Source organism: Garra rufa, chromosome 2, assembly GCF_049309525.1.
Source record: "Garra rufa chromosome 2, GarRuf1.0, whole genome shotgun sequence".
NCBI lineage: Eukaryota > Metazoa > Chordata > Actinopteri > Cypriniformes > Cyprinidae > Garra > Garra rufa.
In genome coordinates this window covers 21362892-21388352 of record NC_133362.1, presented here as the reverse complement: position 1 = coordinate 21388352, position 25461 = coordinate 21362892, and the positions used below count along the sequence as shown (strand labels likewise).

The 25461-nt window shown below is 36.2% G+C and overlaps 2 protein-coding genes across 2 annotated transcripts; one reads left to right on the top strand and one right to left on the bottom strand.

The window, feature by feature from the left end:
* Nucleotides 1–5454: 5454 nt before the first annotated feature.
* Nucleotides 5455–7998, top strand: six6a (SIX homeobox 6a). Its single transcript, XM_073834967.1, has 2 exons — nt 5455–6338; nt 7361–7998. Exons 1-2 carry the CDS (start codon nt 5767–5769, stop codon nt 7524–7526), a joined length of 738 nt encoding a protein of 245 aa, XP_073691068.1. The 5' UTR covers nt 5455–5766; the 3' UTR covers nt 7527–7998.
* Nucleotides 7999–17492: 9494 nt separating this feature from the next.
* On the bottom strand, nt 17493–21892 carry six1a (SIX homeobox 1a). Its single transcript, XM_073834966.1, has 2 exons — nt 20483–21892; nt 17493–19689 (listed from the first exon to the last, which is right to left on the bottom strand). Exons 1-2 carry the CDS (start codon nt 21040–21042, stop codon nt 19398–19400), a joined length of 852 nt encoding a protein of 283 aa, XP_073691067.1. The 5' UTR covers nt 21043–21892; the 3' UTR covers nt 17493–19397.
* Between the last annotated feature and the right edge of the window lie 3569 nt (nt 21893–25461).

The window sequence follows — 25461 nt, the reverse complement described above, 5'->3', positions numbered from 1 at the left end:
TTGACAGTGTGAAATGACCGTTATTTTACGAGTAATGGATTGCTGGACAACAAATGAAAATCTTTCGACTTCCTCCCTTACAAAGTCTATGTTTTTAGTCATTATTTATTGACAAGATCTTCGAATGATATCAAAAGCCATTTATTATTTACTGGGTGACTTAGTAGAAAAAAAATATTCCCTATGTTGAGGTTACAGTATGTCATAGTGTATGAAATATTCACAGAACTCTGAATATTTCAGCACTGCTGCTCATCCAATGGTTTTCTCAGTGGCGCATATTGAGGGCGCAAATCCTTTGTTTTTACTTATTTTACCGGTCGGTGTTAAAAACTGTAATGAGATGGATTAAATCGATGCTTTAATCGTCTTACTGTGTCTACCTCTCATTATGGCCAACTGTCACGCCGTTACTGTATGGCGTTAACCTGCTCGGGCCAATGGATAATTGATTAACACTGTTGCCAAACATCCGAGGATCTTCTGCCTAGATTAAAATAGGCTGGATATCTTTGTGTGGTCTGTTTTTGACAATCTGTCATTCTGATGTGACTGTATTTAATCACTTTGTAATGATGGGGCGATATGTGGTAGGTTCACTGTTAAAAAAAATTCAACCCACTAAATTGACTTTTTATACTGTGATTATAAACTCACAGAATCAGTTATACATCACAAACAAAATATATATGGTAACAAGTTATTGCATGAAGAAAAAGTTGTTATAGGATCAAATAACATTTTACGGTGTTCTCTGGCTTTTAAGTTTCCTGCCATATAGGTCTATACAGTATATATGTGACCCTGTACGCCCTTGTCAAAAAATCCTATTGGAATTTCAGATTATCCTATAGGATCTTAGTGGATTCTTAGAATCCTATTGGACTTTACAATTTATTTTAATGGAATTTCACTTTGTCCTGTAGAATTTTATTGGATTCTTAGAATCCTATTGGACATTCTGATTAATTCTAATGGAATTTCACTTTGTCCTGTAGAATTTTATTGGATTCTTAGAATCCTATTGGACATTCTGATTTATTCTAATGGAATTTCACTTTGTCCTGTAGGATTTTATTTGGTTCTCAGAATCCTATTGGATATTACAATTCATTTTAATGGGATTTCAGTTTGTCCTGTAGGATTTTATTGGATTCTTAGAATCCTTTAGGACACTCTGAACTATTCTAATGGAATTTCACTTTGTCCTATAGGATTTTATTTGATTCTTAAAATCCTATTGGACATTACTTTTTGTTTTAATGGAATTTCACTTTGTCCTGTAGGAATTTATTTGATTCTTAGAATCCCATTGGACATCACGATTTATTGTAATTGAGTTTCACTTTGTCCTGTAGGATTTTACTTGATTTTTAGAATCTTATTGGACAGTATTTTATTTAATGGGATTTCACTTTGTCCTGTAGAATCTTTTATTGATTCATATAATCTTATTGGTTATTGTCATTTTTAAATGAAATATCACTTTGTCCTGTATGATCTTATTTATTTATTTATTTTTTGTTGATTAATTACTATTAAATTTTACTTTTTTAGAGTAACACTGCATGTTTGTGTGCACCTGTAACCCACAATAAATTGCAGCCTATATGAATACACACAAATATAAACACATAATATGTATTTATTGAAATTCATAATATTAAAGAATTCACAGAAACATGAACATCTATATATGGTGCGGCCCCTTTAAGGAATCCGAACGTAGCGCGCCTGCAACTGTAGCGCGCATCATTTTAAAATAACGGTCAAAGAGGAAAAGCAGCAAGTGATTAGCGGTGTTTAACTTGTTCAAATTTGATTTCAAAGACGACAAAAATGATGAAATAGTAACATTTATCTGGTCTGCATCCTAAACCAACAAATTTGGGTGGTCTTGGTGAGTTGTTGAACTCGTGTTTGATTGTATCTGCTGATTAGCACAGGAGTCTGCAGTTAACGTTACGTGTCAAAAGCTATGAATCTGTATAACTGGTATTATAAACGATAGTCATAACGTTATATGTTTATGGTACTAATTTTCATTGTATAAAACATTGGAGTAGTGACTATTCTGCCACCATTTGTAGCTGTTTTAATTAATATTGTGCTTTACGGCTTTGTAGCGTCACTATACTTTAAGTGCAAATAGCGCACGTTGTTGGCAGAAGCTACTGGTGTGTGATTAGGCTAGTGAACACTATAAAAGACAGCAGTCTTAATTTCTCCCTTTTCAAATGTTTTAATAAAAATGAAGGAAATAATGTTGTGATGTCTATTTGCTTTGTCTTGAGAACAACAATGTTGTTATTTTTCTTGTGAAGAAAAAAATAGATCAGTGGTTACTAACGTTACAGAAAAAAGACATTTAGATTTAGGATTTAATTATTTTAGATTTAATCCTAACTATTATTAACTAATCATCCAGCCAAGGTGAATTTGCTAAATTAAACTACTACTAATGTAGACTGTGCTTTGTTTCTTTTGTTTGGTTATGTTATTTATTTATTTATTTATTGTCACAGTAAAGTGTTATTTTTCATTCCAACTTCTGGTGTCCTCTAATTTTTATATCTACCTCCCTCACTCAAGTCTAGACCTGGTCCAGTGAAGTATTTGCATTGAAGGACAGTGCTACTGTCTGTGTGTGTGTGTGTGGGCATGTTTTTGTGACATATCAGGACACAAATGTGTGTAATAACATGGGTATGACATAGGTGTTACAAGGAGAGGGTGACTTATGAGGACATTGCCCATGTCCCCACTTTTCAAAAGGCTTATAAATCATACAGAATACGTTTTTTTGAGAATGTAAAGATATGCACAGTCTCCTGTGAGGGCTAGGTTTAGGTGTAGGGAAGGTGTAGGGTGATAGAAAGTACGGTTTGTACAGTATAAAAACCATTACGTCTATGGAATGTCCCCACAATTCACAAAAACAAACATGTGTGTGTGTGTGTGTGTGTGTGTGTGTGTGTGTGTGTGAGAGAGAGAGAGAGAGAGAGAGAGTGTGTGTGCATGGGTTTGCACTAAGGCTGTGTGCTGCACAAATCAGCTCACAATGTTAGTGAACAAGGTGATGTAAACAGCAAACTGCAAGCACTATTTGATAGTAAAACAAAAACAGTGAAAAGTGCACTTCTAGATTACAAAAAGAACAGGCATCCAATTTGATCCCATAAAAATCCCATAGAAACCATCCTACTGAATATTTATGTCTTGACAAAAAATCCTAAAGGATTCAAATAAGAATTTTGTACAGGTTTCTTATTGGAATTTCTATCATATTTTGGAACCATTCCTATAGGATTTCAATAGGAATATTCTTATAAAAAATAAATATTCTGTAGGATCATTCTTAAAGGATTTTTTATGGGATCAAATTGGATGCTTGTTCATGTCTTTATGGGAACTTTTTTTTAATCTAAATGTGCTCTTTTCCACTTCTTGTTTTGCTAACAGATAGTACTTGCAGTTTGTGGTTTACATTGCCTTGATGTAGACTTTGTTCATTGTCTGTTGCTTATCAAAAAATCCTAAAGGATTCTGATAAACTTGTACAGGATTGTTATTGGACTTTCTATCATATTTTGGAACCATTTCTATAGGATTTGATATATAGTCTTAAAACAGGATCCCCTTAAAATCCTGTAGAAACTATCCTACAGGATATGTATGTCTTGTCCTATAAGAAAATCCTATAAGACAATTCCTAATGGAATCCTTTAGGAACGGTTCCAAAATATGATAGAAATTCTGATTTGAATCCTGTAGAAGATTCCTAGTGGAATCCTTTAGGATTTGTAGAGGATTCCTATTTAATGTATATTAAGGTGAGTTAAAGTAAACTGCAAGACACTAAACTAATATAAACAATAAAAAAGTGTACCTTTTAGGATTCTTCAAAATTTTTGAAAGATGCTTTAAAAGAAAACCCATTAAAATCCCATAGAAATTATCCTACAGGATATTTATGGCTTGTATAAGAAAATCCTATAAGATAATTCCTAATGGAATCCTTTAGGAACGGTTCCAAAATATGATAGAAATTCTAACTGGAATCCTATAGAGAATTCCTATTGAAATCCTATAGGATTTTTTGACAAGGGCGACAAAACTGTGTAGCAATAGCCAAAAATACATTGTATGGGTCAAAATTATCCATTTTTCTTTTATGCCAAAAATCATTAGGATGTTAAGTAAAGATCATGTTCCGTGAACATATTTTGGCAATCTCCTACCATAAAATATCAAACTTAATTTTTGATTAATAATATGCATTGCTAAGAACTTCATTTGGACAACTTACAAGGCGATTTTCACAATATTTAGATTTTTTGCACATAGTTTTATCTGGCCAAATATTACTCTTTCCTATTAAAACCATACATCATCTTATTTATTCAGCTTTCAGATAATGTATGCGTCTCACTTAAAAAAACTGACCCTTATGACCGGTTTTGTGGTCCAGGGTCACATATATATAGAATACATAAGTTCGTGCCTAACCCTACCTGGATCCTCCTTCATATAAAACAAAAAGCACTTTTAGTTGAACTTCTGTATATCTGTGAAAATAATACCAGGCCCTTCCGTCAGACTTAACTTTACCTCTGAAATGAGGCGTGCGTTAATGGGACCGGACACTTACAACCACCTATCATCTTAAGCGGGCACAAAACGAACTGTGTGGTTTTAAAAAAGAGGACAAGTCTCCTGAAAACTGGACCTACTTTTTAGGATAGCCTACCCTTATATACGCATCATTTGTAATGTTTAGGCTTGACGTTGTGAATTTAGTCCTGGCGAACAAGATATGTTAACTAGGTATTTCATGCATGACAAGATGTGCTAGTCACATTTTCAGCACATTTGTTTTCTTCCTGACGAAATGTGCATGTTGTAATTTTAGAGATGCATGACATTTTTTTTTTTTTACTTTTTAATGAGAACAGTTCTTCATTAAACTTCTTTCTAGAAGTCTATAGTGATACAATGATCACAGGTTTGGCCATTTATTTCTGAGGTCCTACACGTGGAAACGAAATTGTATGCGTGTATTTTAAGCTTTCTTATGGAAGCACGTTTTCGAAACGTTTTCTGTTTTTTAGTTTTAGTTTTTAAAACATCTTTCAAAAAGTGTAACTTCTGAATAGACAATCATTTGTAATTATTTATCCTGGATATGCTTTTCAAAGAAAGTCTTACTAATGTCTTTCAGCCCATAGCGTGTTCTGTATTTTAACAGACACTCCTTCCTATCGTTTTATCGACGACTCAGAGGGGGTTGCTTCCAGATTTCCAGCAAATGACAACATTACATTCAGCGTCTCTGAGCACAAGCGTAAAGGTCAAAATGACGCTTTGACGTTTTCAGTGAAAGGCGCTGTTGCGCGCTGGGTGGTGCTGAAATCTAGTGCTGCTTCACGCGTGATTGGCAAACCTGACAGTGATTGACGTGTGTCCATGGCAACCAGGCAGCCAATCTGACAAGTCCGATAGAATATCGGCAGCAGGGGCTAAATGTTCTTTTATTTTGCTTCTCAGAAAACACCTTGCTTCCAGTTTTTTATGCTCACACTCCATCTAAGAAGAGATTTTGCCGTTCGGGCTGCTTGAGCCTGCCGCACGGCATCGCTCCTCAGCTCGTTTTGTGACACGGCTGTTAACTTTTGCCGTTTTCTGACAGACACACTGAACAAAAAGACAGGCGAGACAGAACAGACCGAGGAGCAACACCAGACAGGAGGACCAATTACAGTCTCCATGTTCCAGCTGCCCATCTTGAATTTCAGCCCCCAGCAGGTCGCGGGGGTCTGCGAGACGCTCGAGGAGAGCGGCGACGTGGAGAGGCTCGGCCGCTTCCTTTGGTCGCTCCCGGTGGCGCCGTCCGCCTGCGAAGTCCTCGGGAAGAACGAGTCTGTCCTGCGCGCGCGCGCGGTCGTGGCCTTTCACGCGGGCAACTTCCGCGAGCTCTACCACATACTGGAGAACCACAAATTCACCAAGGACTCACACGCGAAGCTGCAGGCGCTCTGGCTCGAGGCGCACTACCAGGAGGCTGAGAAACTCCGTGGGCGTCCGTTAGGACCCGTGGACAAGTACCGCGTCCGAAAGAAGTTTCCGCTGCCTCGGACAATATGGGACGGAGAACAGAAAACGCACTGCTTCAAGGAGAGGACGCGGCATCTGTTGAGAGAGTGGTACCTGCAGGACCCTTACCCGAACCCGAGCAAAAAAAGAGAGCTGGCGCAGGCGACTGGACTCACACCCACACAAGTGGGCAACTGGTTTAAAAACCGGAGGCAGAGAGACCGGGCGGCAGCTGCAAAGAACAGGTACAGTGGCGCCAATCATGTGCATATGATGTTTGCTTATTTTTATTTATTGCTTTACGGTCATTATTATCTTTCAAAATCAGATTTCTTTGGAATTTCTTGCGTAATTTAACTTAAAATCATTGTTGACTAGTTGTTTACATATTACCAAAATTATAATTTGTTTTTACATCACTACTGATGCATGATGTTTCAAGCCGGAATAATTTATGATTATAAAAATATTACATAATAGATAACATAACAAATACAAAAAAAATCTCTTGGTTAAATTTCGCTTTAACAAACTGTTAATTAACAGTATGCTTTAAATTCTGTAATTCATGGTTTGTTTTATATGCTGCAACATATATTTTTATCAATTATTTTTGTTGCACTATATACCCAAGAAAATATGTTGCAAACAATCTCACTATTTTATACAAATAACATTTGTTATTGAAGATGTATTAATGATATAAGAAATGTTTTCTTTATATCTAAATCGTCACTCTTTAATTTTAGCTCATGCAAATGCACACACAACATCTAAACATCTAAGCTTTCAATTGATGTATAGTTTGTTAGGATAGGACAATATTTGGCTGAGATACAACTATTTGAAAATCTGAAATCTGAGAATGCAAAAAATATCAAAATATTGAGAAAATCGCCTTTAAAGGTGTCTAAATGAAGTTCTTAGCAATGCATATTACTAATAAAAAAATATGTTTTGAGATATATTTACAGTAGAAAAATGTACAAAATTTCTCAATGGAACATGATCTTTACTTAATATCCTAATGATTTTTGGCTCCTGCTACAAATATACTCATGCTACTTAAGACTAGTTTTGTGGTCCAAGGTCACATATAGGTTGACAATTTAATCTTATTCCAAGACTGATTAACCAGATATTCAAGTAATTTCTGCATTAGAGAGCTAAGGAAATGTCTTTCATATTCTCTCCACTGTCTGCACTGTAAGCTATGAATGTAGATGTATCCTCATTGACATTTTGTCTCTTTTATTTACCCCTGTAGGCTACAGCAGCAGGTTCTGTCCGGTAGCTCGGTACGATCGCTGGGGGACGATGACGCCACAGTAGACCGCTTGGGTCCCGCCTCAAGCCCAGAAGTCAGTCTCTCGAGCAAGGCCGCCACCTCGGCCATCTCCATCACCTCCAGCGACAGTGAATGTGACATCTAACGTGACAGGCTTCAAAAGAGCAAACAGGAGAACTGTAAGAGACAATCTAACAACAACAAAACTTTAGTGCCTGCAACCGGCCCAAAGAGAGGCTAAAAAGAAAGATGGAGAAAAGCGTCACACAATTTCATTTTTCATTCGTTGATGTGATCAACAAAACGCGCAGTGCTTCTCACGAAGACAGGTGGAAGTTTTGGGGGAAAAAAATCGTCGATGTCCGAGGGCCGAACCTATTATTGTATGTGTGCGTGCTTTATCATGAAAAGACTGAATAATGTTTTAATGTTCACTTGTCTTTTTTAATATATAAACGATGTTTATTTACTTATTTAAAATATCTCCGGCCCCTAGGCCCTTTATTTGTGTGCTTTTTTATTATCATTTTTTCTTGTGCGTAATGCTGCGCGTCGTGACATTTCTGGAAAAAAAAAAAGATAACCATGATTTAAAATAAAAATTAAAATAAAATCACTGTTGAACTAAGTAATGATCGCAAATTCACAACGTTATTTTCTTTACATTTATTCCGGTGTGAAATTGCACCATGCAATATGTTATTTCATGTTAATTTTTTAATGTATCCCATACCTCTACCCGAAAGTAAACATATGCCGTTCAAAATGTGAATGTGATATGCTGAAGAACAGATTTAGAACAGACGGGGATCAAATATGTTGGATGTTTTAATGCCTCTCTGCGAGCTCAATCTCTCTCACACTCGAGCAGTAATTGGCTAAAATGCTTCGCGTGGTGTAATGCGCTCTGACAGCGCAGGGTCAGCGAAAGGCCGAGACGCTCTCCCGGATGTCAACACAACCTAATCTGTGATCTGCTATTTTACTATAATTCTCTTGAATCGCAAAATTGTTTATATTAATTTAAAATGCAATTCAAGACGGTAATAATTCACGACTGTTAGATAGCAATAATCAAAACATAGTACTTATTATTATTTTTCTAAACATATCACTTTTGTGATTAGGCCTAGTCATTTTTTGTGTTTGTAAACATTTCATAATATTGTAAAAGCACGGCCACGCTATTCTTAACGCTGCTTTCTACTTAAGGCGTTTATGTCGCAAATGAGTGAAGGAGCAGGCGCAAAAACACAGCGCCTCTGTTTCCCTACTGCCTGAAGGGTTCACGGCGCGCACCTGGGTTTAACCCGCGCCATTCATTAACGCTCCCAATAAAAAGCACAAGCTGTATTTTTCAATCTTCTTTCAGTCTGAACAACGGCGGGGCCAAACCAAGTGTTCCTTCCGAGAAAAAGAAGAAAATAGGAGCCAAAGCAAGGGAAGGGAAAGGAGCACGGCTTTATTTAAACACTGGATAGAGAATGGTGGAAAATTTCCGTTTCTTTTCAGCTCTGGGGAGTGCAGGGTGGGACGATGAAAAAGTCTTTTTTAGCAGTCAATAAGGTTGTCAAATTGGTCAACGGTAATCAGCACTAATGACGAGTTGGAGAGGGCCGAGCTAACAAAGAAGCACCCCGCCTTCCCCTCCCCAAAGCCTCAGCATGAAAACTCTCTGCCCGGGTTGCCAGAGGTATACAAGAAATCCAAACTTTTTTTCATTTGTGTGAGTGACTGAGTGAGAGTGTGGCGTTCTTGGGCATTTTTTTTGAGAAGTTCGCTGTGTACGTACACTACCAGTCAAAAGCTTTTGAACAGTAAGATTTTTAATGGTTTTAAAATAAGTCTCTTCTGCTCACCAAGCCTGCATTTATTTGATCTAAAGTTCAACAAAAACGGTACAATTTTGAAATATGTTTACTATCTAAACCCACTGTTCCTATTTGAATATATTTTAAAATGTAATTTATTCCTGTGATTTCAAAGCTGAATTTTTAGCATCATTACTCCAGTCACACGATCCTGCGGAAATATTTCGAATATTCTGATTTGCTGCTCAAAAAACATTTATTATTATTATGCTGAAAACATTATGACTACAAGCTTTTGAATTGTATAGTGTATATTGTTACAAAAGCTTTATATTTCAGATAAATGCTGATCTTTGGATCTTTTTATTCATCAAAGAACTCTGAAAAAAATACTCAACTGTTTTAAATATTGATAATGATAATACATTATTCTTGGGCAGCAGCAAATCAGCATACTAGAATGATTTCTGATGGATGTGACACTGAAGACTGGAGTAATGATGCTGAAATTTTAGCTTTGATCACTGGAATAAATTACATTTGAAAATATATTCAAATAGAAAACAGTTATTTTAAATATTAAATTATTTTAAAAATAAAATTTAATAAAATTTTAAATTTTACTGTTTTTTTTTTTTTTTTGCTGTACTTTGGATCAAATAAATGCAGGCTTGGTGAGCAGAAAACACTTATTTAAAGCATTAAAAATCTTACTGTTCAAAAACTTTGACCAGTGTATGTTCTAAAATAGTAACAACTAAGTAATTAAGTAATTGATTACATCATAAATAGATTCCTTCTAATGCCACAAAGTGCATGAAAAGTTACCTGGTAACTGAAAACAGTAAGTTTGTGGGTGTGTGTGTGTGTGTGTGTACCTGGTATTCATCACGTTGTGGGGACCAAATGTCCCCACAAGGATAGGAATACCAGTAGATTTTGACCTTGTGGGGACATTTCTCAGGTCCCCATGAGGAAACAGGCTTATAAATCATGCACAATGAGTTTTTTTGAGGAAGTAAAGTGTGCACAATCTCCTGTGAGGGCTAGGTTTAGGTGTAGGGTAGGTGTAGGGCAATAGAATGTACGGTTTGTACAGTATAAAAACCATTACGCCTATGGAATGTCCCCATAAAACATGTAAACCCAACATGTGTGTGTGTGTGTGTGTGTGTGTGTGTGTGTGTGTGTGTGTGTGTGTGTGTGTGTGTGTGTGTGTGTGTGTGTGTGTGTTTGTTTTTTGTGACATCAGGACACAAATTTGTGTAATAACATGGGTATGACATAGGTATTACAAGGAGAGGGTGACTTATGAGGACATTGCCCATGTCCCCACTTTTCAAAAGGCTTATAAATCATACAGAATACGTTTTTTTGAGAATGTAAAGATATGCACAGTCTCCTGTGAGGGCTAGGTTTAGGTGTAGGGAAGGTGTAGGGTGATAGCAAATATCGTTTGTACAGTATAAAAACCATTACGTCTATGGAATGTCCCCACAATTCACAAAAACAAACATGTGTGTGTGTGTGTGTGTGTGTGTGTGTGTGTGTGTGTGTGTGTGTGTGTGTGTGTGTGTGTGTGTTTGAAACGGAGAGGAAATGCTCAAATAAGCCTTAAAATATACTATTTTAAACAATGTTTAATTAAGTATTTGGTGAAAACCATGGGTCGAAATCGAAAAGGACGTGTACACACATTCATATACACATGCATTAAAGCTGTATGGTTATTAACAAATTTACAAGTTTTGTAAATTCCTCTCAGTTAAAGACGATTTTTCCGGCATTTGCACTTGTTTGTGTGAGTCTGTCAGAGCTGTGAATGGATCCTAACATAATTTGCATAAACTGCACATTTTCCTAATCACTGCAAAACAACACATACAACTTGGACGGTGCATATTAACGTTATTTGTGCTTTAGGTAAACAGCAAACATTCACTGCAATTAAAAAAAAAAAAAAGAAGCAAGCTTTTCTTGGAGCACTTAACTAAGTATCCTATGCAACTATACTCTGAAGTCTGGTACTTTGATATGGTATGATATGGATCAATCGCTCCTACATGTATTATTCTTATTTCTAAATCCCGTTGGATCAAAGCGTCTGCTAAATGAATAAATATAAAGCAAACCCAATCTTTACATGTTAGCATATACCATGTCATTGGAAATGTATAGGGTACGTATGTGTGCGTTTGTCTTTGGTCATAAATGCATGATTACGTTGTAGACTCGGTCTAATACACCTTTGCTTTTTGCGTTTATGTATTTATTCAGGTTTCACAACCTGACTATATTTCTTTTGGCTTTTGGCTGCGACCTCTGGTGGTCAAATGTGGCGTGGCATGACTCCCAGCTCAGTGGCCTTTTTAACTGAACAGATGCCCACATCATACTGAAGTCAAAGTCCACAAATCAAGAATCATAGCTCGGCTCAGTAAAACTGTGTAAAAAGATAAACTATAAATGAATATTTATTTATTTATATAGCAGGCGACAGACGCTTCTATTCAAAACCACTTACAAAGTAGCCTAGTTCATTATAATAGTACCACAATACAAAGTTTGCAGATTTCTTTAGAAAGTATGACCTAGAACGGAGAATGTTGTTTCATAGACGAGTGTGTTAGTTATGGAGGAAGTTTGCACGGAAGAGTTGCGTCAAGAAATTACGCTGGTCTAGTGAAGTTTGAAAGATCATTTGGCTATTTGAGGTACATACTGTGGACAAGGTACATACTGTGGACTAAAATCGTGGTATAAACCTACATGGACATCTACAGACTTTGAATGTGCCTGAAATCCTCTCACACACAAAAAATCTGCTTTTTAAGTCATTAATACAATCGCACTGAGTGAAAGAAGAGCCATTCAGCACCGTGGACAGCTACACGACAGGAACACTCTTCTCGCCCATAATTAACATTTTTCTAGCCTTGCATTGCATATATGTTTATTTAAACCACTTTAAATCGCATTAAGACAGTCTTTTGTCATATTTTAAATATATTTCAAGTTCTCAAGTAAACGTAAACGACTGTCTGTTCTTTAAAAAATACAATTCTGTCATTGTCGGTCCAAACATGTATAGCGTTCTTTCTTCTGCAAAACACTAAAGAAGATTTTGAGGAATGCTTCATCTGTTTTTGACTATACATATGAAAGCCATTGGGGTCCAAAACAACATTGGACTCTTACTGGCATTCACTGTGAAAAGCACTGAGACTTTTTTCTAAACATCCTCTTTTGTGAAGCAAGTCACGAAAACTGCTTGGGTAAACTATCAGTTTATGGCTAAATCTCCATCTACATTTACTGAAAAATATTGAGTCAATTTATTTTGAGTATTTATATTTTTAATATGTATTCTTCCTCTTTAAATCTAGGGCCTAATTACTGCAATTCTTACAAATCATAACTGAAATTTTTGTGAAAAGGTAGATAAGTCGAAACAAAGATGTTGTTATAAAATAATAATGAGAACATTTTAACAGCGTGAGACGAACAAGTCACAATAAAGTTTGTCACGGTGAAGTTTTTCCACGTTACACAAAGTTCTTGAACATTTCACAGTTATAAACAGGCCTATTCATTTGCTGTTTTTAATGGTCCTGCAGCAAAAATGTAAGTTAAACTGTCTGTTTCTGGTCTAATTTGTACAGACAAATCAATAATCAGTTTTGTCGTCTAAGTTTACCACGATTCAAAACTGCTTTTCGACCGCGGCCTCGTAACAACTTCAAAGAAAGAAACGAATGCGAATTGAAATCCATGTGCAGTGATGGAGACAATTATTAGAGAAGTACATATTGTTTTGACAGATGGCTGTCGTCACTGCAGTCAGAAAAAAATGAAGTAGACAAATAATGTCACATAAGAGCGGTTAGAACAAAACTAGCGTGAGTGTTATTGAAAAGCTATAGTGGGCCAGTAATTGTGCTCGATCTTAAGCTTTAGTCTCGGATCTTGACAGCTTTTCAATACACTTCTTGCACATGAAGGTAAGCATTTTACGGGTCCACGTAACCGTATATGATCATCACATCTTATTGCTCAATAAGTCAATTAACAATATTTTTTACTACAGGAATCTATCTTGATCAACCAGGTGAAACAGGCATGGTAATTCAAAAACAGCAGAACTTATGTCATAACCAAGTTCCCTGGAGTAACGTAAGTAGACAAAATCCTGCAGGTCAACTAAACTTTATAAACTATATTCACTTCCTCAGCGCGGAAGTAAGCCTATGGGTGAGACATCCGCTAAAGGGAAATAACCAGAAGAATAACAACGTGCAGTAAACGGTAAAACCGTTTGCATTACCAATCAGTGTGTTCATATTTAAGATAATACATTATAATAACATGGTAACACACCAATGTGCAATATCAAGCAGCAAAAGGAGGTGTTTTGTACAGCTAAAAATAGCTGGATGTCGATGAGACCTGAAGCCACATCCATAAAATTTACAAATGGCCACGCCCAACTTTTAAGAAGAAAAAGGTGGATAAATGTGACAATATCAGAACACTTTTAAACTTTTATTTAAAACATAAATATACAATAAGTAAAATGAGTTAGGCTAATACATAAACTACACAAATTGTGTAGATGCTATATTGGAATGGAGATGTTTTGTTTAAGGGGAAAATGCAGATGAAGACACTGGACATAGGCTCCTAGTCTTCTAGAAAATGCTGTATCGACATAGATTATGATAATAGATAAGTTTAGGTAAGGAATTAAACATTGGATAAAACTTCAGAATAAGTGGACGACGTGTGTAGCAATGTTTTTATTATGCAACACTTCCTATCAGTCGCTAGGGGGAGACAAATACCAAATACTTGCTCTTCTCTACAGGATATACAAAGTAGTTCATTTGTAGCCAGTCTACAGTTCATTCTCCAATATCTCAGCTTTTATCCTTTGCCGTTTATCCTTTGTCTCTTCTGCTCACCAGGCCTGCATTTATTTGATCCAAAGTACAGCAAAACAGTAACGTTTTCTATTTAAATATATTTTTAAATCTAATTTATTCCTGTGATTTCAAAGCTGAACTTTTAGCATTATTACTTCAGTCACATGATCCTTCAGAAATCATATAATCTGATTTGCTGCTCAAAAAACATTTATTATTATTATTATGTTGAAAACAGCCTTGTATAATTTTTTCAGGTTTCTTTGATTAATAGAAAGTTCAGAAGAACAGCATTTATCTGAAATAGAAATCTTTTGTAACATTATAATTCTTTATCATAATTTTTTATCAATTTAAAGCATTCTCAAAATATACTGATAAATGCTGATCTTTGGATCTTTCTATTCATCGAAGAATCTTTAAAAATGTACTCAGCTGTTTTAAATATTGATAATAATCATAAAAGCTGCATATTAGAATGATTTCTGAAGGATCGTGTGACACTAAAGACTGTAGTAATGATGCTGAAAATTTAGCTTTGATCACAGGAATAAAATATATTGAAATAGAAAGCAGTTATTTTAAATAGTAAAAATATTTCACAATATTACTGATTTTGCTGTATTTATATGGATTTATATGTGAGCAGAGGAGAATTCTTTAAAAAACTTTTTTTTAAACTCTTACTGTTCAAAAACTTTTGACTGTAGTGTATTTTCTTTGCATTAATAATAGCCCTATTTTTCCCGATGTCTCTCTTTATTTTAGGATTTTAAAGATGCAGATAAACATATATATTTTAACATATAATCTGTTGTTTTCTGTGAATAGAATAACAAAAGTCCCTAACATTACCACCAGAGGGCAGAAGAGACACTGTGGTAAATAACCTGCAGCCACAGTAATTATGATGCTTTCCAGCTTTTGCTAATGAGATAATGAGTTAAGACCACAGAGTCAATGTGTTAGCAAAACAAAATGTACAAGACATGTGTGGGATAGACAAATAAGAGCAAAGTGTGTGTGCGGATACTCTTAAATTCCCTCTTGTTTTATCAGGAAAATATCTTCATTCAGTTAGTCTTTTCATTGAAATCTGACATGTTGTTGCTTAAATAAATGCACTGTTAAATTATAAATGTTAAAGTTAAATAACCAGCTACATAATGCATCACAGAGATGTACAGAGAGTAAAGTAATAAAAGAAGAAAGAAAGACCTTTTGTAATGCCTGTTGGGAAACAGTTTTGTGTAGTCCGTCCAATTCTCCCGCTGATATCTGGACTTTACCGGAATTCAATAATCAATGTGAATCTGAATCACTGTGATCCAGAAAGACAAAAATTGCCATTGGAATGTTAGCCAGCAGCAGCGTGCCAGAGAAACCTGGATTAGACTACAAAATGAGGGTGTGTGTGCAGGTTTTGGACTATATCACACTGATCTCATTGTAGTAATTATACCCCAAAAAGAGAATGCTCCAAGTCCCAATGAAAAACAGGAAGCTATCATATTTCTGTTTTCATTTCCTGAGTTTTTTCTTTAATGGAGCCATCTAGAGTTTTATCCTGTTCTCTCTCTCCCTCTCTAGGGAGTGAAACTTTGGCTTAATGCTTCCAAGCCTGAAAGAGCTGCCAAAATTAATTCTATTTTTCAGCAGGCAGTGTCTTTAAAGATGCATCTTTTTAATGCAAAGATCCTATGAAGAACTAATATTAATAAAAAACATTATTAGTTGTAGTGTACCATTGTTGTTATAAAATGTGACCCTGGACCACAAAACCAGACATAAGGGTACATTTTATGAATAAATTATGAATAAATAAGCTTTCAACTGATGTAGATACAACTATTTGAAAAATCTGGAACCTGAAGGCGCAAAAAAAAATAAAAAATCAAAATATCGATAAAATCCCCTTTGAAGTTGTTCAAATGAAGTTTTTAGCAATGCATATTACTAATCAGAAATTAACTTTTGATATAATGACGCTAGGAAATTTACAAAACATCGTCATAGAATAGATCTTTACTTAATATCCTAATGATTTTCGGCATAAAAGAAAAATCTATAATTTTGACCCATACAATGTATTGTTGACTATTGCTGCAAACATACCCACCTACTTATGACTGGATTCGTGGTTCAGGGTTACATTAATATTTATTAAAGGGCATAGTAAAAATAAAAAGGGCATATATATATATATATATATATATATATATATATAAAAGCATATATACAAATTTGAAAATACATGTTTTAAACCTAAAACAGCTAAAATATTTTTGTTTCACTTGAAAGACGCAAATGCATGTTTCTACACATACAGTTCCTCTTGCTCGATAATATAAGCATTATCTTATCTCTGAGATATGTGTGTGTGTCTTGCCAAAGTACTGTAAGTGAGAAATGGCTGCTTCGGTTTCAATGACCTTCAGAAAAGTGGATTTCAAAACTGATGTATCGCCCATATCCCTTTCCCACAAACACATGTTAGTCTTTGTCGGGGGTCTGGCTGGTTGAAGTGTTGTCAGGTCCATGCATCATTGGTAACAGAATCCCCCTCTTCAGGCTCTCTTGAGACTCACTTTAAAAGCTCCTTCAGAGCGGCCCCCCTCCCCCCAAAACCCATTTAAGGGTCAGTTTCCTTGAGAGTTCTGGATGAGTGACTACCTGTGCAGGTGAAGCTATCTGACAAACTGATCCTATAGTGTGTGAGATTGACTGGCACATTGTACAAGTTTGCCACCAGACGTATTTTACGGCATTTTGTCTGTGCCAGAGAATGGTAATAGCACTTCTGACTTCAGAATCTAATCAATACTCTATGTATAGCCTCATTTTAATTTATTTCACTGTTTGACTTGAACATGGCATAAATAAACAGAATAATTTATATTGTGTAATGTAAGAATGCTTTTAAGCTTATGTTCTGCCTTTACACTTTTAAAAATAAAAGTTTTTTATTAGCATCAGTGGTTCTATGAGGAACCTTGAACATCCATGGGACATTTCAAATGGAGAAAAGGTTCTTTATAGTTGAAAAGGGTTATATGGAAAAAAAACAGAAAAAAAATAGCAATGCTCCCCCTCTCTCCCTCTGTCTCAATTTTCTCACACTTTTGTTAAGACGGTCAGCATAGTGAACTAATAAGTGTTTATCAAACTAATTTTTGCAAGGCTTGAATGTTCTTCAAATTGGTTCTTTTAGGAACTGTTTACTGAAAGATTCTTTGGGGAACCAGAAATGGTTCTTAGATGGCATCGCTGCAAAAACACCCCTTTAGAACCTTTGTTTTTAAGGTAAAGAAACTTCAATGTGAAAACTTAAACAAAAATGTTTAATAATGACACTTTGGCTGGGGTTTGATTATCAAGAACAAATCAAAGCAGGGTCTGATTCATAGTCTTTTTTACTCCAGACCAAACTATGGTCTACCAATTGGTTGAGAAAACACAGAATTGGCCACATCACCAACACAAAAATCAAAAGTAACTTTTTTTTGCTATTTGGATTTCTCAGTTTCTTGGTTTGTATGAACTACCAATACGAGGAAAGCAGATGTAAGGAATGTTTATATGTGCAAAATATAATTAGACTGTTGATTAAAACCACAGCTGACATTCATGCCCAGCATTGGCCTTATTGGTGGAAGAATTGTGGGCTCCTCAGATTTAAAAAAAATCGCCAGTGTTTATGTATTGTTAAAAGTGACTGAATGTTGAATATGATTTGGATTTAATCTTGATTAGATAGATAGATAGATAGATAGATAGATAGATAGATAGATAGATAGATAGATAGATAGATAGATAGATAGATAGATAGATAGATAGATAGATAGATAGATTTAGACTTTATTGAACTCTGAAGGTGAATTTCTGTTTTGCAGCACCCTGTGACTTCAGGCTGGAAGGGTGTCCCCCTCATTCCAGCAATCAAGCCCTTCTAAACTCGGAGAATGTTTCTAATTAGGGCCCGGAAACCCTCTGTGCTCTCTGTTCAAAACCATTTACACTGACACGGACTATCGACGTAAAAGAGACAGAAAGAGGCGAATTCGTCTTGATCACACTGCAGAAAGTTAATTTCATAAGCGGAGCTAGAAATGTAGCCTAGTCATATTTAATCTTTTAAATATTAAGATTGATAATCTTCAGTTTTTCCGTATATTTAAAATGTAATTTGCTTGCCAGTGTCTGGAGTTTTTACTAAGAAATGAAACCAAAAGTTCACAATTGTTTTAAATTGGGTTGACAATGTTTTGTAGTGGAGGCGTTTTGGGTGGAGGGTCTTTAGAGCGGCTCTTGCGGATCGTGTCAATTTTCAGTGGCCCAGAACTGACAGAACAAACAGAAAAAAATGAGCAATGCTCCCCCTCCTTTCACTCTCTCTCAATTTTCTCTCATTTTTGTTAAGTCGTTCAGCATAGTGGACTTATGTGTTTTTCGAACTTACTTTTGCCAGGCTTGAAGTGACTCAATGTGTCCGTTTTTTGACCTTTTTTAATTTTTGTTTCACTGAATAACGGTCAAAAAGTCAAACTCGGCCCTGCGCGCAGCCTGGCGCCTCTTGGCGTCTCTCTGCCCTCTGCATAAGGGCCAATTTTTTCTTGTTGAGGTTTCAGGCGTTCTCATTTTTCACGCGCTCATGCCCTCTTCCGGCTCGGACGTGTCACGTGGATTGATATATTTTTATTATTTTGAGCCTTTGTGTTTGTTTATTGTAGTGTTCAGATTTTCTTTATTTTAATTAACAGGCTTTACCAAGTTAAAGACAAACGCTCAAAGCGTTGATTTGACTTGTGAACAATTTGTGTTTTTTAAAAAATGTTGGAGAGTCTCTGTTTTAAATGTAGTGTTACATATATTTAAACTAAAAAAAAAAACGAAACAAAGTTTCCACATCCACAGTTTAGTTAAAGATGTTTGAAGCCAATGATTTTCTCATTAAAAATCCCTGCTCTTCGTACTGTCCAATACAGAACAATTTCTATAAATTAATCTTTAAGTAAAACATCATAAATTATTAAAGGTTTATCCATCCAACAATATTGTGAATAGTTATTCTTAAATATTGGCCTCACTGGTTTTACAAATTGTACGCACTTGTCCACAAATCCCAAAACTCAGAGAAGCTCTTTTGATTTTCTCCCTATCATTTGCAAAAGAATAGTTTATTTCAGCAAACGTCCCGTGCGTCATAAGAATATGCGGTGACACCGTAAATATTGGTTATTTATGTTTTTAAAGTCTTGTCGCTTAAAATGTAAACGAGACGTCCTAAGATCCTAAATCCACAAGGCTGGATGTTAGAGATCCCAATAGTGAATCCTGGATCTGATGCGGATGTCCTTGCATGCTGTGAACCGAATGCTGTGCGCCGAGGCCGGGCATTGGGTATGCGGGAGCCCCGGGATTGTTCATTTTCCCCTGCAGTAGAAGCACGGGGTTGTGCTCAGGACTCTGCGGCGGAGAGAACTCATCCTCCGAGCTGGACATGAGCGACTTGACTCCGTCGAGCGGAGACCGCTGGCTCTGCTTACCGCCAACGCCGTTGTTTTCGGTGTTTTCTCTGTTGGGTGAATATTGCATTTTTTAACATCTTATAAATAAGTGACATAGGCCTAGAATTAGGCTACATAGTAGCCTATTAGAAAGTGATAAACTTTAACATATCAGTGTTATCATTTCAAAATAGTTTAATCTTAAAATAATTATTACATCAACTGAAGAAAAACGAATGCTTTATATTTGCTTCATGTTTTTTTAACACAAGAAAACATATTCTAAATATACGTCGCCTGTCAACATGACTGAAAAGATAACTGTCATAGATTTACGATAGAAAAACTTAAGGCTTTTTCAGCCTAAAATTCGAGACTATTTTTGAGAATATAGTTCAAAATAAACCAATATTTATATAAAATTATTATTACATATTAAAAATCTGTGATTAAAGTATATAAATACAGGCCAAAATAAAGAAATAAGAAGTCTTCTTGTCTTCTACTTTGTTGTTTCGTTCGTTAGAGCAAAAAGGGGCTTTAAAAAAAAATCCTAACCGAATTATAAAAATAAAAACAGACAATATATAAAGCATTAAATTATAAATTATAAATTGCAAATATACAAATTATAAAATTAGACAGTGTATCTTTATGTTGATTAGATTCGTGTTGACATTTAAATTTGAGTGACAATATAATATTTTGATATAATGATAAATTCCTCAAATGTTCTCTCTACAAGTGACTGCAATAATTAAGGCTAATTTTGCGCGTTATTTTTGTGCACCTCAGTCAAAAAATTGTATTTATTGTACTGTATGTTATAATTTGTATATTTTTATTATTATTATATCTCACCTTTCTTTTGCCTCAGCTGCCCGGTCTCTCTGCCTCCTGTTTTTAAACCAGTTGCTGACCTGTGTGGTGGTCAGTCCTGTTGCCTCCGCCAGCTCCCGCTTCTCCCGTGGAGATGGATAGGGATTGTGCGTGTACCATTCACGCAGCACGCCCCGAGACTTCTCCTTGAAGCAGTAACTTGTCTCCTCACCGTCCCAGATCGTACGGGGCAAAGGAAATTTCCTGCGCACACGGTATTTGCCCACAGCGCCTAGCGGGCGGCCCCGCAACTTTTCCGCCTCCACGTAGTGCGCCTTCAGCCACAGCTGCTGGAGCTTCGGATGGTTGTGCGCGGAGAACTGATGGCTCTCCAGGATCTTGTAGAGCTCACGGAAGTTTCCCCGGTGGAAGGCCACCACGGCCTTCGCTTTCAGCACGGATTCGTTCTTGTGGAGGTGGTCACAGGCTGGCAGGGACCAAAGGAAACGTCCGAGCCTCTCTAGATTCCCACCCTGCTGCAGCACCTCGCAGACGCATGCGACCTGCTCCTGCGTGAAGCCGAAAGAGGGCAAGATTGACATTGCGGCCCGATGCAATCCACCACGTAATAGGCAACCCTCCTAATCCAAGGCTCTGTAGTTATTCCTTTCAAATGTGTCCTGGGACAAAAATGCCACGTTTATCTGATGATGCAGCTTCAATTTTGATTACCGGTTGTGTGGCACCACTGTCACCCTCCAGGGCTGCACACGTGAGATTCGGATGCGGGTTGTCCTTATGGATATATGACAGAGAAACCCAGCACAGCGTCATTCCGTGATTAACTCGCCCCGGTCTGTTCTGAAACCGGCCAGCAGAGCAGAACTGCATCTACAGATCCGTTCCGTTTCCTCCCCGGAGGGCGGACGTCAAGGCCTGAAACTGGAGACCTTGAACACACACAAACACGCACATACTTACTCACACTGCAGTTGATAGGCTACTAATCAATTATTAAATTATCACAAGCACCTCCACAGCCTTGCATGCAGAATCTACATAGCCTTCCGTTTTCTTAATATCACAGTTTCTAGGTTTTTAAGTTTTAATTGTTTGTACTAATGCTGTAAATTAAAGCCTTTCTAGATTAATAGCTATTAGCATTTTCCAAGAAAAAAGTCACACATCTCGGAAATTAAGTATTAATATTATTCTTATCTTATTCAAATACACAAGCAACAATACTGATTCATAAATGTGCAAGTAATTCCATATATGAGTTGATAATAACACGTCAACTGTGATAGGAATTACATGAGCTCTTATTTCTGCCATTTTAGCTTAATTGAAGAGAGAATAACTTTATTTTATTGATGAATCTGTCAGTTATCTGATTTTGTAGCCTATGTAGGCTACTGTATATAATAGTTATAAATTATTTTTATTTATTCATTGTATAGCCAAGGCCTAGAATGTCTAAAAAATACGTATTAAGAACTTTGATCTCTGAAGAACCCTAAAGAATCTTAAGAACTATAAAACTAAAATGGTTGTTATTAAGATTAGTTTCTTTTTCTGAACCTATTGAATAACCTTTATTTTAGCAGTGTTTTAATTTTTTTTAATAAAGTCATCCTGTTGAAAACGCCCCGCCGTTGGAGCATTTGGTCCGTGTGGTTTTGTACACTGGGTCTGAAACACTAAACCGATCCATTAGCGAATAACTTGTGAGCCTGACGAGCTCTTAGTCTCCCGGTCACAGCTCTTTATCTCTGAAGATATCCGTAACATGACACCGGGAAATCCAGCTGGCCCGCCTGAGGTTATTTTATTTTTTGGAAAAATATTCCCCTTATTTTTCCCCCTATACATTTTAGTAAGGTGTGAGGATTTTAGACAATTCCCTAATGCTAATTAGTATCAGTATAATCTTTAATTGCCCTCTCAACACCTGTAAAAACAATCAATCGTGTTCTGTCAAGGGGCGTTTGTCTGCGCCCCTCTCGTTTTCTTAATGGATTATTAATGCCATTAAACAAAAGTGGTTTACTCAGCAAGCAGATGTTAACTGCCTTTTAGAATAATCTACTTAATCTAAATATTAAATAATCTGCAGCCTTAAATCTGAACTTCTGCTGCTGGGGTCAGTAACACAAAACTCATACATAGCCTGCACATAATGCATCGTATCCCCCCCCCCCCCCCCCCCCCTTTTTTTTTAATGCGGAAGCAAGCCTATGGAAGAGACGATCGGTTTATTAGCCGCAATTGGAAAATAAGGAGAAGAATAACAACCTCCAGTAAAGAGTAAAACAGTTTGCAGTACAAACTGGTGAGCTCATATGGTAAGACACACCAAGCAACATCAAGCGCAAAACAAGCTGTTTTGCACAGCTAAAAATAACTGGAGGCAGATGAGACCGGAAGTCAGACCCATAAAATTTACAAATGGCCTCGCCCGCTCTTACAGGAGGGAAAAGGTGGATAATGTGGGCTATTTTTTTTCTAACATCACACTTTGTTTATTGCAAACGGCTAAATTAATCACAAAATAATATAGTGATAATTAGTAATAATTGCACATGCTGTCAAATATGGCCCATTTAGACCTAGGTATTTAGTGCTAATTCTAGCCATGTTGTGCACAAATGAATTCTAATAATTCTATTCAATTTGTGCCTAGAACTGTCTCCTCTGTCCTGAGCAGTACATGGGCCTATGGCAGCTCAGGTTACGGTAGTAGCCTATGTTCAGAATAATGCACCCCCTCCATCCCACACCAGATCCTCTACCAGCCCCCAGCACGGCGGCGTGCTCGCTTTCAGATCATGATCATTTCAAGATGTTATGGACCAACAGAAGCGCGCGCGCTCACACACACAGCGCGGCCCCGACGTTACCAGTGGGCTCAACTGTGATGATACAGGGTGAGGACACACACACACACACACACACACACACACACACACAAAACATCCTAATAAGTGCAACATAAATGTCACCGTATTTCATGTTTAGTAGTCCGTGCTTCACCGCTGTGAAGGTGTAAACTGTTTTCTTTTCACTGAGTGTGTGTTTATGAGTTTTCTGTGAGGTGTAAATGAAAGACTGAGCGGAGGAGAATCCACCGCTAATTAGACGTTGTTGAAGCCGCTGGAGAGAGAGAACCAGAGAGAAAATCCAGTAGTACTATTACCAGTTCTAGTTTTAGTTTTAAATATACGTTTTAAAATAATATCGATTAATGGCGCTTTTATCGTTCTAAACAGTCATTTTTTAAATAAAAAGTGCTTTGTTAAATGCATTTTAAACATAATTTGGTGCATTTGTTTTGTTTTCAGGCCTGTATTTAGATGCAGGGGCGTATAGCAACAGTTTTAACCGACTGAGACTCCTAATTAGATGTCAACAAAGTCTTATACTTATTGTGGCTTGAATTAACGTCAAACGTTCAAAAATAGATTATAGTTTATTTATTCTTATTATTTTTTCACATAAACTATGAAATCATATGAATGGTTTGCTTGCTTCTGATTTGAATCCAAACTATGCGAAAACAACAATCGAAGAAAACAGTGTAAAATATTTTAATGCACTTAAATGGAAAACTTTACATGTAGTTTCTGACTTAAAATGTTAGGAGAAAAGTCACAACCTGCAATGATAATTTCATTTAATTAGCGATAAATTATGATGAAACTCTGAACATTTTAAATAGAGTAGAAAGTACAGAGACTATTGTGAATGAGTTAAAAGGATGGAAACAAAATGTTGTTGTCGATGATAACATTTTACAGTATAGTACAATCAGTCTCCGTTGTCCTTAAAATAATTATGTGGTTTAAATCATTTAAGGATTCTGAAAACAATCAGGCATAAAAGATGACATATTTGAAATTAAATACGAAATATTTTTTATTTACATATTTTAATTACACATAATTTGTTAGAAAAACAATAATTAGACATTAATAATATTGATAGTATTCATATTAATAATATTAAAATAATAGTTACTTATATATATCCACCTTTTTCTTCCCGTAAGAGCGGCCATTTTTAAATTTTATGGGTCTGGCTTCAGGTCTCATGGCGTCCAGCTATTTTTAACAGTACAAAACTCGTTGCTTGATATTAATTGGCGTGTCTTAACATATTGTTTTAATGTATTATCTTAATTATAAACACTGGTTTCTAGTGCAAACAGTTTACTGCACGTTGTTGTACTCTTCATTATTTTCCTATAGCGGATAATAAACCGGAAGTCTCACCCATAGGCTTACTTCCGCGTTGAAGAAAAAGCTACATATATTCTATGCAAAATAAATCCAAATCCAGTTTTGTCAGTCTTGCAATCTACAGCCTTAAAGTGTCATATTTTCGTACTACAGGAAGAGGGCGCCAGTCAGTGACATCTAAGCCCTATCTGCTTTTTCCACAAACGGACAAATGAATCTTGTAAGAAACGCCCTCTGTAAAATATGATCTATTTCATATTCTTTGTTAGTAAACTATTTTTGTTTGTCAAGTTTTGTAATTCTGTCTTGTTCTTATGGTATTCTATACAGTGCAGATGCTGTTTCAATTCAGAATCTGGAACAACAAGATTAAATGCCATTCAATTAATTGAAGAATAGCCTAATGTCTGTCCTGCACTCTTCCAAAGTGGTGTGTGTGGGCTGTCAGAAGTAATGAAAAAAACAGTTGCGCTCTCTCTCCCTCTGTGGTCCAATTTCACCAGGGGGCATAGATTAACCCCATGTATATGTGTGTGTGTGTGTGTGTGTGTGTGTGTGTGTGTGTGTGTGTGTGTGTGTTTCTCTGAAATCTTAGCGTATTCTCTTAATTTTAACAGCCCGTGCCATTCCATTACACAAACACACATTTAGCAGATGACATACCTTATACTTTAACAGTTTTTAACATTATTTTATTTATAATTAGTCTCCAGACCATGCTTTTGCATTATTTTGAATTGAACCCAATTGAATCTGTATCTTTATGCAGAAACACTGTTTAGC

Excerpts from the sequence above, each read along its gene's own strand:
- six6a (XM_073834967.1), top strand. The coding sequence starts at position 5,767 with ATGTTCCAGCTGCCCATCTTGAATTTCAGCCCCCAGCAGGTCGCGGGG. Across the intron at positions 6,339-7,360 it reads GCGGCAGCTGCAAAGAACAG|GCTACAGCAGCAGGTTCTGT; the intron begins GTACAGTGGCGC and ends TTACCCCTGTAG.
- six1a (XM_073834966.1), bottom strand. The coding sequence starts at position 21,042 with ATGTCAATCTTGCCCTCTTTCGGCTTCACGCAGGAGCAGGTCGCATGC. Across the intron at positions 19,690-20,482 it reads GCAGCTGAGGCAAAAGAAAG|AGAAAACACCGAAAACAACG; the intron begins GTGAGATATAAT and ends TTCACCCAACAG.